This window comes from Apium graveolens, chromosome 11 (assembly GCF_009905375.1).
Source record: "Apium graveolens cultivar Ventura chromosome 11, ASM990537v1, whole genome shotgun sequence".
Lineage (NCBI taxonomy): Eukaryota > Viridiplantae > Streptophyta > Magnoliopsida > Apiales > Apiaceae > Apium > Apium graveolens.
In genome coordinates, this window is record NC_133657.1 from 10,944,199 (window position 1) to 10,960,950 (window position 16,752).

Genomic DNA, 16,752 nt, shown 5'->3' on the forward strand with positions numbered 1-16,752 from the left:
CTCAAGTATGGCTTGGCAGGTCATTTTGCTAGTGAATGCAGAAAGTCTAATTCTGGTAAAAAGAAGTTTGAACTTGTTGATTACAAACAGAAATACTTTGAGTTGCTCAAATAAAAGGAAAGGGCCTTCATCACACAGGAAAATGATTGGGCTGCAGATGGATTAGAAGAGGATGAAGATACAAGTTATGTCAATCTAGCACTTATGGCCAAGTCAGATGAAACAGAAGTCAGTTCATCCAGCAATCAGGTAATCATCATTAATCTAGCATATTTAACTAAAGCTAAGTGTAATGATGCCATAAATGACATGTCTACTGAATTATATCATCTGCGTGTTACTCTCAAATCTCTCACTAAAGAAAACACTAAACTTAAAGAGAACAATATGTTTTAAAGTGAAAGAAACAATGTGTTAGAAACTCAATTTGTTGAGTTTGAAAAATTAAAAATAGAATGCAAGATTACTAAAGATGAACTAACTGAATTTTTAAAGAAAGAGGAGATTTTAAGAAAGTAGTTTGAACGAGAACAAGAAATAATTAAGGCATGGAAATCATCTAGGGATGTCCATACTCAAATTACTAAAGTTCAAGGTATAGAATCCTTCTGTGATGAAGTCTAAAAAAAGAGAAAGGAGAAACTAGATTCTAACTTGGTATAAGGACTTTCAACGGATGTGGATTCGACGGATGATGAATGTTATCCGTCGAAAGACCAAAAGGATTATCTGTTGAAAGACAAGGAATCACATCCGTTGAGTAAAAGATAGTCAGTTAGCAAAGCCAGACTAGCTAAACTTAATGAGAAATATAGATCAGTTTCTAAGAACTTTGTTTCAGGAGAAACAAGTCAAGTGAACAAGAAAAAGAGAGTCAATGTAGGACATCAGTCTATCAAGCAATTGAATGACAGATTGGAGAAAATTGAAGTGAGAGCATAGTCTAAAAAGAAAAACAATAGGAATGAGAAAGTAGGAATTAACAAACATAACAACTACACACCTGATAAATATGCACCAAGAAAAATATGTGTTAAGTGTGGTAGTGTTAATCACTTATCTATTAATTGCAAACTTTCTATACCTGCTCTCATGTCTGCACCACCTTCATTTCCCAGTATGCCTACAATGCCTGTAAATGTTATGCCTGCACATAATTTGAATGCACAGTTTCCTAATATGCCATTTGTATAAAATCCTTACTATGCTGCCTTTAGTACGCCACAAATGCCATTTAGCATGCCATACTAGAATAACATGTTTGCACAGAACATGCATTTTCATGTTAATCAGCATGTGCATGATAATTCTGCAATGATGAATGGTTTCAAGGATTCTACTCAATTGACTAAGGAAGAATCTCAAATGCCTAAGTCAAATGAGGACAAGCCCAAGAAATCTAAGAAAAGGGCTAACAAAACAGGATCCAAGGAAACTTGGGTACCAAAATCAACTTGATTTGATTTTGTTGTTTGCAGGGAAACAGAAAGAATCTTTGGTACCTGGATAGTGGGTGCTCAAGGCACATGACTGGAGATTCTACCCTGCTCACTGAGTTTAAGGCAAGAGATGGCCCAAGTATCACTTTTGGAGATGACAAAAAGGGTTATACTGTGGGATATGGCTTGATTTCAAAGGATAATGTCATCATTGAGGAAGTTGCCCTAGTGGATAGACTCAAGCATAATTTGTTGAGTATCAGCCAGCTTTGTGATAGGGGCAACTCAGTAACATTCAATTCTGAAACCTGTATTGTGACCAACAAGAAAAGCAACAAAGTGGTTCTTACTGGAGTAAGAAGAGGAAATGTGTACTTAGCTGACTTCAACTCATCAAATGCGAAATCTGTCACTTGTCTATTTAGCAAGGCAAGTCAAGATGAAAGTTAGCTATGGCACAAGAAACTGTCTCACCTTAACTTCAAGACTATGAATGAGTTAGTCAGGAAAGATTTGGTAAGAGGTATTCCTCAACTGGAATTCTCAAAGGATGGACTGTGTGATGCCAATCAGAAAGGAAAGCAGATCAAGGCAACATTCAGAAAGAAGCTTGATTCAACAATTGAAGAACCTTTGCAACTATTGCACATGGATTTATTTAGACCAGTCAATGTGTTGTCCATCTCAAGGAAAAGATATTGTCTAGTAATTGTGGATGATTTCTCAAAGTTCTTTTGGACATATTTTCTAAAATCCAAAGATGAAGCTAGTAAAATCATCATCAATCACATAAGGCAAGTTAATAATCATCCTGACTTCAAAGTTAGAAGAATCAGGAGTGACAATGGAACTGAGTTCAAGAATACTTGGAAAAAATAAAAAGGCAAATAAATAGCTGGAAAATGACATAAATAAATCCCCGAAGGGAATGAGTTCAAGATACAATAAGTTAAAGAAAAAAACAAACATAAAGAACTAAAAACAGTACTCCTCCATGTGGGAGCCTTCCTTCCCCTGCTCCTTCTCATCACCTCCCTTCTCAGCATCAGTAGAAGGCTCAGCATCCTTCGCGGGAGAAGCAGGAGGAGAGGTAGTGTTGGGATCCAGGATACGATCATCAGGCTGAGGAGAGTTAAAGAGAGCATCCAAGTTGTCCTTCGTCTCTAGCTGTTCAGGACTTATAAAGTCCTTAGGATCTACTAAGCCAGGATGTTTTTCCGAAACCGCCTTCACAGCCGCATCCCATCCCTGGGTAAACTGCAGAGAATAAAGACCCTCATCATGAATTTCCATGAGATTCTTGAATTTCTCAGAATCCATGTAATCATAAATGATGGTTTTCTTATCACTCTGAAGCTTAACCAGCTCGGAATGATCTTAGACAGCTCCTCCCCTTCGGACGCCAACTTTTTCTCCAAAATCTCAGCCCTCTCCTTCCACTTCTTCATCTCCCTCTCGAATTCGTCCGAGTTCCCCTTCTAGGACCTAACTTGGTGAAGGGCCGCCTGGAAGTAAGTGTTGCTCTGCACAAAGAAGTATAACTTAACACAGTTCTATAAAAGAGAGAAAGAAAAGTTGGAATTAAAAAGGGAAAAAAAGAATGTTACCGCAGCTTGGGCTTGAGAACCCATGAGCTCAATGGGCTCAATTTCACTCCCCGTGACAATGTCAATAAAGTCGTGGGGAGTGATAGAGTGATACGACCAGTCCTTGGCATGTTTGGTGGATCCTACCACCGTATCACTTCTTCTAAAGCCCCAGTTGGGCCTAAAAGAGTGCGCCTTCAAGAGGGGATCCATATCATCCATCAGCTCCACCACCGGAATATGGGGCCTAAAGAAGAAAGGAGCATTAGGCTTGCTCCTGGGGTCTTTGTTCAGCTTGGCCCTCTTCTGACGGCCAGATTCCCCCTCCTTAGGCCTATTGATGTTGTTAATAGCCTCGCAAGCTGAAAAAAGTGTTAGAAATCTGGAAATAACAAAATTTTAATAAGAGAAAGAATGAAATAGTTACACAGTATAAGTTACCCTTATCACTAGCTCGGGAGAGACCAATTTTCTTCAAGAAGAACTCCTCTAATAGGGTCCAGGTATCTGTTTTGCCGTCATCCGAAATGAGGGCTTGATATGCCACCTCCTCTTCATCAGTTAACCTAATGCTAGAGGGGCTACCATCTGATACTTTACAAAAAGTATATAGAGCATATCTACACAATATGTAAAGAATCATATTCTATTAACAGAAAGAAAACCTAATACAATGTTTCTGAGATAAAGTCCTTTACCACCTTGGGTTCCTGTTTCCTTTTCCTTATCGAAGATCAACTAATGTGATAAATACTGATTACATCATCCTTTGACATCATCATCATCTGTTGATATAAGTTTTGATATGAACTTTTGATAGTTTCTGCTTGATATCATCAATTGCTCCTAACATCTCCCTCAAAAGACTCAAGAACCTTTTTCATAAGAATGAAAGATCCATTCTTGAGAATCTAAATGTAAATGGGGTTGGTCATTCTTATGAACAGCATCATCTTCTTTTTCACAGTGTGTAGTTGGTTTTGTCAAAGGCTGGTTTATAACATCCAGTAATTTTTGAAAATTATATTCATGTTTTGTTTACTTATTTTAAATAAGTTTCTATTTTCATATGTAAAAAAATATTAAATAAAATAGTTATGATATATGTATTGTTGATAGGCCAAACCAAGACATGAGATAAATTGATAAGCATTAAAATCCTGTTTTTCGGTGATTTGATTTTGAAACTATGTTTTATGAGTTATCGTCATCAAAGAAAATTTTTATAAGTAAATAATATGTACGCATGTGGCTTAGTCATGAGAGGGGGGAGTTTGGAGTTCTAGAAGAAAAGAAGACAAGTAGTTGTGTCTTGCTAAGATTGAAGGTGTCAAGTTAGTACTAGGAGCATTACTACTTTCCGTACTTCTATTAATAACAGGTTAGTACGACAACTTCAATGTTCTGTGTCAACTAATGTGTAAATTTATTTTAAAATTCACGTTAATTAATAACTCCCATTGTGCATGAACGATTCATAACCTTTTGTACATCTTACGTAATTTTTGGTGTTTTAGTGTGATCTTATGCATTTAAGCTTTCTATGGGCATCAATTAAATCTTGTTTTAGCTATTAAAAAAAAGAAAGAAATAAATAAGAGGTGTTTTACATGATAAATGAGTAAAGGTATGTGATTCAATGTAAATTAAATGAGTAATTAGTAGCATTTATGTTTGTATGTAATCTTTGATTTGGCTTTCTCTGTTATAATTTGTAATGAAGCAGGACAATCAAGGGTAGTATTATTTGGTATATTTAAATACAATATAATTAAAAGTCTCGTAATGGTTGTTCATAAAAATGGATATGAATGTTAGCTAATTCTTAATTATTGGCTTAATGTGTACTCGTATGGTGTCAAAATGAGTTACTTATCATGTCATTAATTTCAACACGTGTTTAATTATTAATATTAGTTTTTTTAAAAAAAATAAAATGATACTGGTATGCAAGTAAAAATTGTATGACGTGGTTAATAGCATAATTTAATCTTGTTGTTAGCACTACCTGCTCAAGCTAATTTTGTAGAAAGTGAATAACATTAATTAGCTTAAAAGTAACTAATTCTTAATTAGCGTGGTTAATAAAAAATTCAAGTATCAAATGCTTTGCTTATTATTCCTTTGTAAGATCCTGCCATATCTTTCATTCTGGTAAATTAGCTATGTTAGTTTCAAGTTGTATCATGCAAATAGTTGTTGCATGAATTACTGTCTGGTTTCTTTTGGATTTGTTTACCGAAGCCAAGAAGAATGCTAAATTCTTCTGCTACTTGTTTATGTATAATTATTAAAATAAAAAATATCTATTCTACCTTAATTTATGTCTCTTTCTTTTCCAGAAACTTACATAGTTCATTTGATTATAGATTCCAGTAGTAAACTGTCGCAGTAGTGTTTACCAAGATTTATTGATATTCTGTTATTCATTCTCGTAAAAAGAAGGTACGAATTTCTTAATTCTTTATCTTTTCCTATCTCTATATTATGATATGAATTCGTATTCTGTTCTCTTAAAGTAAATTTTTCCAATTTACTTTTAATTCTTACTATCGATTAGGAAATTATAATTATGACCCTTTTATGTTTTTACACCCTTGGTACTTATTCTTTTTACTTCTCATTTAAATTACAAATATTTATTCTATTTATTGTTGAGTCAATTTATCAACTATTTGACACTCTTTGCGTGCCTCCTTGTACGAATCTTCCGCTCCATTTCTTATTATTTAATTTGTCCTTTACTTGTTATATTTATTGATATTATCGTGTTAGATTTTATATAATCGAGATCCTTGAATTCTGTGCGTACTTTTTGTACACATAACATTCGTTTCTTATTTCCGTTTTAAAGTTAACATTGTCACCTCATTTATCTTTGTTTCGTCTCGCAACTTTATAGCGATATTACTTTATTATGTTCTGTAAAATGAGGTTGACAATATTTGTAACCAATTTATTGGGCTCTTAGACCAACCTGTGTGGGTAAATTATAAACAATGTTCACATGGAGTTTGGAGTAAAGGTGAACTAGGCATTTACTCGTATCAGTGTTGTAAGTATACGAGCGCATCTCTTGGGTATAAGTTTGTGTTTAGATCATGATATTTTCTGTTATGTAGAAATGCTTTGTGCATTTCATTTCTTTCTTCTCGTGGATTACCGGAGAAGAAACACCTGGACTGTGTTTGCTTTGTGATCCGGACTTAGCGAATACAGATTATTTAAGAGACCCTTATTGTATCCACCTTACTTGTGATTCAGCCTGATATTTGTTCAGTTTTTGCTCAATTTATTTTCTATGATTTGTCAATTATAAATTTTATATTCTCTTATATTATATTCGTACTGGGCATTTGGCTCACTCATATCATTTTCCTTCCGCAAGAAATTTGGGGTGAACGGGATTGCGATGAGAGCCACCTGTTTTAGCTAGAATCTTCGTAGTCGGTTTAAATAAATTTGAGACTTTATTAATTTTGTTTTCAGATATTTAATATTTTTTTAGTATCAAAACATCTAGATTTATCTGAATTTTTAGTTATTTTCTGTTTCGGTTGAATATAATTTATTTTCTATTTTGAGTTTCCGCTATTAGTTAACGATCCGAAAATATGGGTTGTTACATGGTTTCTTGATACTTCTTATCTTTTAAGCACTCATCTTCCATGATCTTTATCTGTTTACTTTTAGAGTTTACTCTGATACCACTGTTAGATATTGAATGCTATGAAATGTAACACAGAGAAGGGGGGTTGAATGTGTTTCTTGGATTTTTATTTATTTTTAAGCTAGTTGGATTATGGTAGAACAAAGCAGACATGATATGTAGAAATATTATCTTTCACAGAATCACACAAAGACACAATTTTTCAAAAACTCACTTAATTGCATTTATTAAGTTTGTCTTGCTACAAGAAAATTTAGATATATTTGCTACTTCTATACTAAGGACCTGTGCATGCTTTATAGAGTAGCAACACGAGTTTACAAAATTTGCACTAAAATGTACTAAAAGTACTTAACAAGATTTCATTAAAAAAGAATTAGATCTTGATTTTATTGGAAAAACTAATTAATCGAATAAAATATGGGAAGGCAAAATGGGAGGAGGGGTGAAGAAAGTGGATAAGTTGTGACTAAAATGTCAGGCATGAAAGTTGACTCTCAAAATAGATTTTGGTCCCTTAGCTAGACCTGGAAATTTGGCACAGATACGATAAAATGACATGAGTACAACACGATTTAAATGGATATGTGTTCAACATTTTGATACACGAACACAAAAGTATACAACACGATGGAATACAGAATCTAAACGGGTAAGGGTATGTATTTACCCTTACGCGACACGACACCAAAGTATACAAAATAAATAAATTTATTAATAAATATTTAAATATATATAAGATATATATATATATATAGGGTAGTACTCCGAGTACTCTTTTATATAGAGAATCGAGGAAAATCATTATTTAAAAAATATAATATATATATTATTTTATTTTTTATCATATATAGTTATAAATTTTAATTATCAAGTAAAAAAGTGAAATTACACAATTTTTTATTAAAAAATAATTGAAATAATTAAAAAAAATTTAAATTTATTATGTAGCAGAATCATAGTAGAATCACACTTATTAAAAATTATTCCACTATATAATCAAATTTAAAATCAAGTAATTTTATCATATTTTAATTGTTAAATTTTTTTATTATTCTAGATTAGCATCGAATTTTATATTTTTTAAAATAAAATTTTACAAATTTGTGATGAAATTCTATAATAAAAATAACGGTTTTCCAAGATTCTCCATATAAGATGGTTCTGCACGGATTAAAGGCCATATATATATATATTAATATACATATTTTTGTAATATTATATGTATAAATACATATAATTTATATATATATATATATGTCAAAAAAATATGTTATTATATGTAAATATATTTTTTAAAATATATTTATAAAATTATATCCAAAATATAATATTTTTATATATTTATTTATTTATTTTTATACACAAAATGTACATGAAACGTACATGAAATGATGACTTACAAATATCTGTTTAATCTTCAGTAGTTTACGAATGTTAAATGTGTCAGATATATATTTACCCTTCAATACACGAAACGAAAGTATACTAGAAAAATATTTGTTAATAATATAATTTACTAGTACTACAACCAATATATAAAATATTATTGTAACACTAAAAATATATCAGATTATTATTTCAATTAATTTTTTGGATTAATGAAGGGGTCTTTATTCAATCTCTCAAGTGATTAATGTTTAGTTTCGGAATTTTTATGACCATGGTTACCAGCCGACGGTGGGCACGTACAATGAGCGTTGGGGAATGGGGAGAAAGAAAGTGCGAACAAACCGAGTAAAAGAGAGGATCAATGTCTCTTCTCGTCAACTGAAACAACACAACACTTGGGACTGGGAAGCTTCTCGTCATCTAGATTAATGTTACTCTCGTGCTCTGGATAGGAAGCTCCAACCGGCTGAAAAATAGATGTAATTTAATTACAATTAAAATTTGAGTGAGTTGATTAATTTCCCATCATTTAAATATATATAAAATTATATTCCTTTTTAGTTTTGTCAGGTCCCAGAAAAATGGTTGTGCTTGTAATTGGTTGAGAAATTGCCAAAAATACTAATTTTGTTAAGTTTTTTTGCGATTTTACTAATCAAGTAGCTATGCAGCTACAGTAAATCTCTTTAAAGTAATAGGATTGTGACCAGAAAAAATATTTCTTTAACGAGTTTATTACTTTATCGGAAGTAAAAATACATTGTATCTATTATGTTGAGATCAGATAAAAATATTATTATAACGAGGTTATTAGTTTATCAATTATTACTTTATCGAGGTTTAACTGTAGTTCAAATGAAATAGTTTTTGTTCCATTTGAGGTTGCATGAAATTGCATGTAGTTGTAAAAACTCGTCAAGAGTTGATTCAAGTTGTCAAACACCGTAATTTTGTACAAAAAATTGAAAAATAGTTTTTTTGCAAATTAAAAGTGTATTTTTTGCATTTTTTTTTAAAAAAGGCAGTATTTTTTGTAAAAATATTTTGAGAATTGTTTATTTTTTTTAAAAACCCCTACTTTATTTTACCAGAAAGTATCGCAAAAAATTAGTGTTTATAATTGGCATACTTTTAGAATAACATAGATCAAGTTTTATTACGAAGCTGATCAAATAACTAATATTTTTTTAAATCTCGACGCAAATAAAACGTCTATTTTTTAATTGATCCATAAAAAATCATTGATATCGTGTTTTGTTCATTTGTTTGTCAATTTGTTTACATAATTTATTGAAGTATTGTTCAAATGTATGTACACACAAGTACGTGAAAGAGTATCTTCGGTATGTGAGCTAAATTGATAATTATGTTAAATTCATATAATCGTATTCCAATAGAGTTGAACATAACAATTGGTTATATTTTATTGATGTTATTTTAATATTATTTTATATTATTATAAATAAATTATATTATTTCACACATGACATTAAATAATGTGAAGATTTGCTAAATATCTTTACAAATTTAGTAAATACCAAAGATGATAGGGTATACTAAATTTTTTGAAAAAATGTTCAAAATATATCACTTTTAAATTTCAGCCGTAGAAAATATCAATTAACGATACTGTTCGTTCACAATATCGACAAAATACACCTGACAAAAATGCGTGTTTAATTTTTAAAATTTTAACAAAAAATACGCATATCTAACATGCATATTCCCTTTAAATTTTTGTTAAATATGCGCATGACTAACATGTATAAATTTTTAAGGTCATTAAAATAAATTATTTTGGATTTGATTAATTTATTAGATATAATATATAAATAGTTAATCATTTTTAAGTATTAATATAAGAATAAAGAGTTTAATATAATATTTATATATTAAAATATGTAAAAGATATAGTAATTTGGATCACCTTATTCAAGTTTGTCACAAATTTTGGGGCATAATTTGGATGAAGGGCAAGTACGGCCGTGATCTAAAAATTTAAAAATTTGTGACATATCACCCCTTCTAATTCAAAATGAATATATAATTTGAAATGGAGGGAGTACTAATTTAATCATTTATATTTTTTAGTTTATTCGATTTGAAATTGATTTGTAATTTTTAATTACTTAGTTAATAATACTATGTATTAATAGTTGATAAATCTTATTTTTTGAATAAAAATTATTATAAAGAGAAAAACATATTTCCTTAAATTTCAAATAAAAGCAAGTACATTAAAATGCATGAGATAAAAGTTAAATGAATATAAATAATTAATAATGATTACACGTTAATTAAATATATTAATAAAATCCTATATAATATAATATGTAAAAGGCTTTTTGATTTCATCGCTGGAGTTTTTCAGAAATTTGGATTATAATTTGAATATATTGGTGATTCAAAGTTAAATATTTGAATTAAAACTGCTGAAGATAGGTTTAGTTATCCAAATTTAAATTTTTGAATAAAATAAAATAATTGAAAATGACAGTAAATCTGTATATATTTAATATAATAATATATTAAAAAAATAAATTAAAAACTTATTTTCTCCCGAAGACGGATCAATCTTCAGAGTTCAAAGTCTCAAATTCAAACGTCAGAACTCAGAAGTAAGAAAACGCACATAATTTCTCCAAAATCGCCAATATCATGGGCCTTGTCAGGATGTGGGGCTCTCCGCCTATGTACTCTAAATATGAAATTCATATAAATGTGTGCTAGTACTCCATTACTTATTAGTATTATTACTCCTACCGCTCTCAAGAGTTATGATCGCTGCGTATTGCGGATCGCGGGCGGTTCGGATCAGATTGGTTTCGGGTAAAAGTTGAATTAAACCGCGAAGAGCGGTTTTAGAAAATTGTTATCCGCAATCGTGTTAACAGCGTCAATTACGATTGCGAATTTGTGGTTATTGCGGATCGGTTTGCGGTTCAACCACTTATTTTAAAATAATTAATAATTTGCAAAAAAATAAATTCGGAATATTAATAAATTTAAGTTTAAGTTACGTGATAAATTTACATTCAAAAATAAAATGTTCTCCGTGGAGCAAAGATATTAAAAACATACAAAAATATGGAGGCGAGAAAAAAAAAAGAAAATAATAAAAAAAATTACATGTTGATTACATTTTCCATTTCTTTGGTTATATATTTTATAATGATTGTGAATTTTATGAACAAGGTTTTAACATTAACCTAAAATTAGTTAATAAATGTGTATACTTATTAATTTATATGATATTAACTATATTTTTGAAAATATATTTTATTATAAATATATATTGCGAGTTGTGGTTATGATTTTGCGATCTTCAGGAATTTAAAACCGTATCCAAACCGCAAAGGAGCGCTTTTTAAAATTTAAATTCACAATCGAACGCTGTTTGATGATTATCCGCAAAATACGGTTTGGTTGCAAGTGATTGATCGGTTGAATATCTGTACACCCGTAATGATCAGAGTGTCTGTATAGTGTGGGACGCCTCTTTACTTGCCTAACATTGTACCACACTCATCCAGCCTGTAACTCTCCCCTTGCCCAAACTCATTTTAATAACACAACCACCCCCGGTATACCAATCTATACTCGCACTGCTCATAATTTGATAAATTCGAAATATGACATAATCGGAATTTTATCAAAATATGCAATCAGAAACTATTTTAATGACGCTAATTTAAAAAAAATCAGCCAAGAACCGTGCATATGATCAATGTTATAAAAATTATTAATCGAAAGAGATTGTTCAAGTTACTGATCTAGAATCAATCGAAAAAACGAAATGTTTCAGTAAATTTTGTAAGTGTCTGGGGCACAAGAAGCGAGTGTAGCTTATTTATAGTGGCACAAGTATTGGATGTGTAGTTTGTATTGGGAGTAGAGCTGGCCAGTTGGGCGGTCCGTGCGGACCGGGCCGGCTGAATACGGGTTGAACTCGTGAAATATGAACACTGAACCGGCACATATGATTCATGAACCGGGCCGGACCGGGCTCGAATAAAGAAGATAAGACTCATAATCGGCACTGAGATTCACGAGCTCGCGTGCTTGTGCGAGTCGTGCGTGCCGAATTTGACGGTTCACGCGGGCTGAATATGCTTTGAATAGTACAAAAGCAAATTTTGATTATTTAAATATTATAGACAATAGCAGTCTAGCAGAATGTGATTGAATAATTCAAGACTAGCAGCTTATATGTCTGAATTCCTAACATTTCCTAATACTGCATATTCGATAAATTCTCAAATTAAATATTCGATTAATTTCTAATATTTGATTAACTTAATTACTCAAATGAATATTTGATTAATTCTCTTATTTTAATTTTTTAATTTAAAAGAGGACGGTACCTTGTATAATTTTTTTATTTAAAAAAATTGCAAAAATGATGTAATGTATGAATTAAGTAATCATCTTGTTAATTATTCTTACACACCATAAATTAAGGAAGTTAAGTTTTTGTAGTATTACCAATATTTACTGGAAGCAATTATTTTAAGCAATCAAATGAATGTTAGTGTGGGTTGGGCGGGTTGGGCGGGTTGTGCATGTGCGGCTCGTGCGGCTCGTTGGTCGTGCGGGTTAGTGCGGGCCAGGCCAGCTCCGAGCTCCTGATTTATATATTTGTATTCGGTTCGTTTATTTCAGCGACTTGTACGGGTTTGAACCGGCCCAGTTCGGGTCAAATAAATTTGGGTTTCTGTACGGTCCGATCCCGAGCGGGCGGTTCAGAACCGCACTAATGGCCACCTCTAATCGGGAGTGACCCAGCTGGAGTCACGCTTTACGAATGTCGAATTGTCCTACTCTGTGTTTATGGCCCCCACCCTATCAGCACCAGCTGCGAGCCAGCCATGAACCCCCATATCCAACGGCTCCTGTTTTTAAATTTTAACCCACTTCTTGATATCTCGTAAATTGAGTCCTACGTGGCATTGACATGGAAACTGACGTGGCATGTGCCCTGATCTTCAGCTATAAAAACCTCACTCAGCAGTAGAAGCTCACTCACCTCTCTCTCTCTCTCTCTCTCAATGGGTCCTGTTTGTTCATTGAAAAATGGATGTTGGGTGCTGTTGATGGGTGTGATGATGGTAATGGGTTCAGCTAGCTCATCCAAGTTTGATGAACTGTTCCAGGCTCGCTGGGCTTTGGATCATTTTGTGTATCAAGGGGATACAGTTCAAATGAAGCTTGATAATTTCTCTGGTATTTACATTTTCTTTATCTTGTTTACACTATGCTGGATAATCACATTACCGTGTTAAACTTGTATTGATGTTAATGATGGTGGTGTGAATTACAGGTGCAGGGTTTTCATCAAAAAACAAATACATGTTTGGGAAAGTGAACGTGCAGATAAAGCTTGTTGAGGGTGACTCTGCTGGAACTGTCACTGCTTTTTATGTATGTCTTGTTCCTTCACATTCTTGATCAATCCCAGTTTACTTTTATAATAATGCTATTATACTACTAAGTATAACACATTTTAATGCATCCGCAACCACAAGATTAACAAATTCTAAATTTCCAACATCTAATTGGGAGTACTAAAGTATTTATAAAAATTTAACTAAATTTCAAGGTTAATTTCATACATATTTTCAAGTGCCGGTCAGTCATAGTCAGTTCCAACCTGGTACCATTACTTGTTAATTGTCACGGGAGAGTGTAAACTATTGCCACAACTGCTGCACATTGCATAAGTAGTCTAGTCAAGCATTTTTCTAAGTAGTCACTTACATGAGTTGTTATTACACAAACAGACAGCTTACATTGATTATGATTTTACCTTATCAGTAACTGTAGTTATTACCAGGATACCCCATTTTCACCACTCCAGCTTAACATCACACCATCCCTGCTTGTAATTATTACACTCTCCGGGGTACCCTTGTATTGTTAATTCTATGGGCTTGTCTGGTTTTCTGAATTTGGTAACTTTATGACATTCCTGTGTTGCTGATAATAACCATTTTTAATTTAAAACTGTATTCATGTTTGTGGTACTTTTTCTTGCACTTTGGACTAACAAATGTTTTTTTGTTAAACATTGGCAGATGTCATCAGATGGTCCCAAACACCATGAATTCGATTTTGAGTTTCTGGGCAACACAAGTGGGGAACCCTACATAGTCCAAACCAATGTTTATGTAAATGGTGTGGGTAATAGAGAACAAAGATTGAACCTCTGGTTTGATCCTACTAAGGACTTTCATACCTATTCCATCCTCTGGAACCAGCGCCAAGTTGTGTAAGCTTTCCTATCCCTTTCTCTATTATTGCCTGTATTTAACATTTATACTTGGAGCTCTTGGAAATGATTGTATATAGTCTTTATATTTTTACTATGATATTGCATAGAATAATGATTTGTGTTGGGTGGCCCTAAAAGCTGGAATTATGGTCCTAAAAAAGCATTGTAAGATTTTTATTCTATGATTCACATTACCCCAGATTGAGCATATTATCATAATTTATAGTTAAGCAGCGATATGTCAACACAAGGGTCCAGTCTAGATATAAAAATTCGGGGCCATAGATTTTCGTAGAGAATCACATGACATGATTACCGTATTAACAGCATTTAAATATAGCTTTGGCGTTTTCTCTCCTAATACTATTTAATTAAATTTTTAAAAATCAGTATAATTAAATTTATGTCTTAGTAAGAAGCAGGTTGCAGTTGCAGTCAATAATGTTGCAATTGTGTTACCATTTTCAGGTTTTTGGTGGATGATACACCTATTAGAGTTCACTCCAACTTAGAACACAAGGGGTTACCATTCCCCAAGGACCAAGCCATGGGTGTGTATAGTTCTATATGGAATGCGGATGACTGGGCCACTCAGGGTGGCAGGGTTAAGACCGACTGGTCCCATGCGCCTTTTATTGCTTCTTACAGGGGTTTCGAAATTGATGGGTGCGAGTGTCCAGCCACCGTGGCTGCAGCTGAAGTTTCAAGAAGGTGCAGCAGTAGCGCTGAGAAGCGTTACTGGTGGGATGAACCTAGATTGTCTGAGTTAAGCATACACCAAAGCCACCAACTTTTGTGGGTTCGCGCTAACCATATGATCTACGACTACTGCACGGACACCGCAAGATTTCCGGTCACTCCTGTGGAATGCCAGCACCACCACCACTAGTAATATATGTTTCATGTATGGTTCCAAAAAGGAGTTCAATCAGGATGTAAAAAGAACATAAAAGTCAGTTGAAGTCTCTAGACACATGAACTCCATGTTAAGTAGTTTCCTCATGCACACATTGTAAAATATGGGTAATGTTTAATGTAAAATTGTTTCTTTCAATTGACTCCTATTATTTTAATGCTTGGTAATTTTAGATACTCGTCTATCCAGAGACAATGTCAATCACATGTGTACTACTTTTCTCATTTAGTTACTGGGGAAAGTGAAAATAACCTCACAATAAAAAACAGAAAACTTGGTAGTAGATGTAACAAAGTCACAATGATATGTTTACAAAGAAATATTAGATTACTTTCCAACTCTTTCAACTTAATTTACTAAATACTACTGTATGCAAAAACATCCACTAAAAACAGAATGTAAGTTGCTAATGATCTCTGTTTATCTGTTCATGCCTGCTTAGTGCTTAGTCAGGGTCATTCAACATGGTCACTACTTCGATATAAACCAAGAGCATATTAAAATATCGTCATGTAACATAGGTCTGGATCCCTGACAAAGGTATGTTGTAACATATAGAGTGAAGAAGGTTGAACAGTCGTTCTGGTTTATAAATGAAGGGGTTCACTTATTGCGATATCATGTTAAACATACGTCTGTTGTGAACCTAACCCCCACAACAACATAGTAAATTAAGGAGCTTACGAATGCCGACGTCCTGAATGGAATACAACCCATGCAACAACACATTCTCATATGAGTAAAGCAGTTGTTTAACCTGGTTTACTTGTATTGTAGTATTACCTAATCAACGAAGTTAATGTTAACCTACTCCAACTGGGTCATGTATTAATGATTTTTCACTACTATTATGTGCAATTATGCAACTTCTTAACCTTTTTGTATAAGTTATATACAGGCAACTTGAGGTTTTGGCCTTGTAATATTCAGTACCCTGCTAACAGCTTCATACAGACTAGAATCATAATTTTCTGAGCGGATTGATTAAGGCACTACCACGGAAATGGTAACTTGCTCCACATATAGTTTTATCTTCATGCCTGCATCAACCACATCTAATTACTATGGTTTTGTTCCAAGTTTCTACTATGGATTAGTATCTTAAGGGCCTCATACTGCTCATTCCATGGTTATAATAACAAGATTGCCAAAATTTTACTGCTTAACAATTCTTAACATAAACTTGTGCAGTTAACCCTCAAGTTCTGATTTATGCCAGTTTCGACAGCATCGTATGGTTCTTAGGTTTTGTATATCATTTTTCCTAAATCAAATGAGTGGAATGCGCTAAGTAGCAAACGTAGAAGTTGCCATTTATGCCAGTTTCTACAACATACTAATTTAACAATGTGCACGTTTGATCTTATGATCACTCATTGACAAAAAAAAGGGCAGCAAGATTGCAAGATCTTGATTGTGTTTCTTTAGTAGGTTAATCCTGTATTATTTAGTCCAACCAACACAATCTTTGAATTAAG

The 16,752-nt window shown here is 32.8% G+C and overlaps 1 protein-coding gene and 1 long non-coding RNA gene across 2 annotated transcripts; both read left to right on the top strand.

The window, feature by feature from the left end:
• Window positions 1–4,293: 4,293 nt before the first annotated feature.
• LOC141698362 (uncharacterized) lies at window positions 4,294–8,605 on the top strand. The gene is made up of 3 exons (XR_012565073.1): window positions 4,294–4,406; window positions 5,395–5,470; window positions 8,370–8,605. It is a non-coding gene; the product is annotated as an uncharacterized LOC141698362 (long non-coding RNA).
• A 4,497-nt stretch (window positions 8,606–13,102) lies between these two features.
• Window positions 13,103–15,412, top strand: LOC141698361 (xyloglucan endotransglucosylase protein 6-like). Its single transcript, XM_074503051.1, has 4 exons — window positions 13,103–13,310; window positions 13,408–13,508; window positions 14,162–14,355; window positions 14,827–15,412. Exons 1-4 carry the CDS (start codon window positions 13,136–13,138, stop codon window positions 15,245–15,247), a joined length of 891 nt encoding a protein of 296 aa, XP_074359152.1. The 5' UTR covers window positions 13,103–13,135; the 3' UTR covers window positions 15,248–15,412.
• Window positions 15,413–16,752: the final 1,340 nt, after the last annotated feature.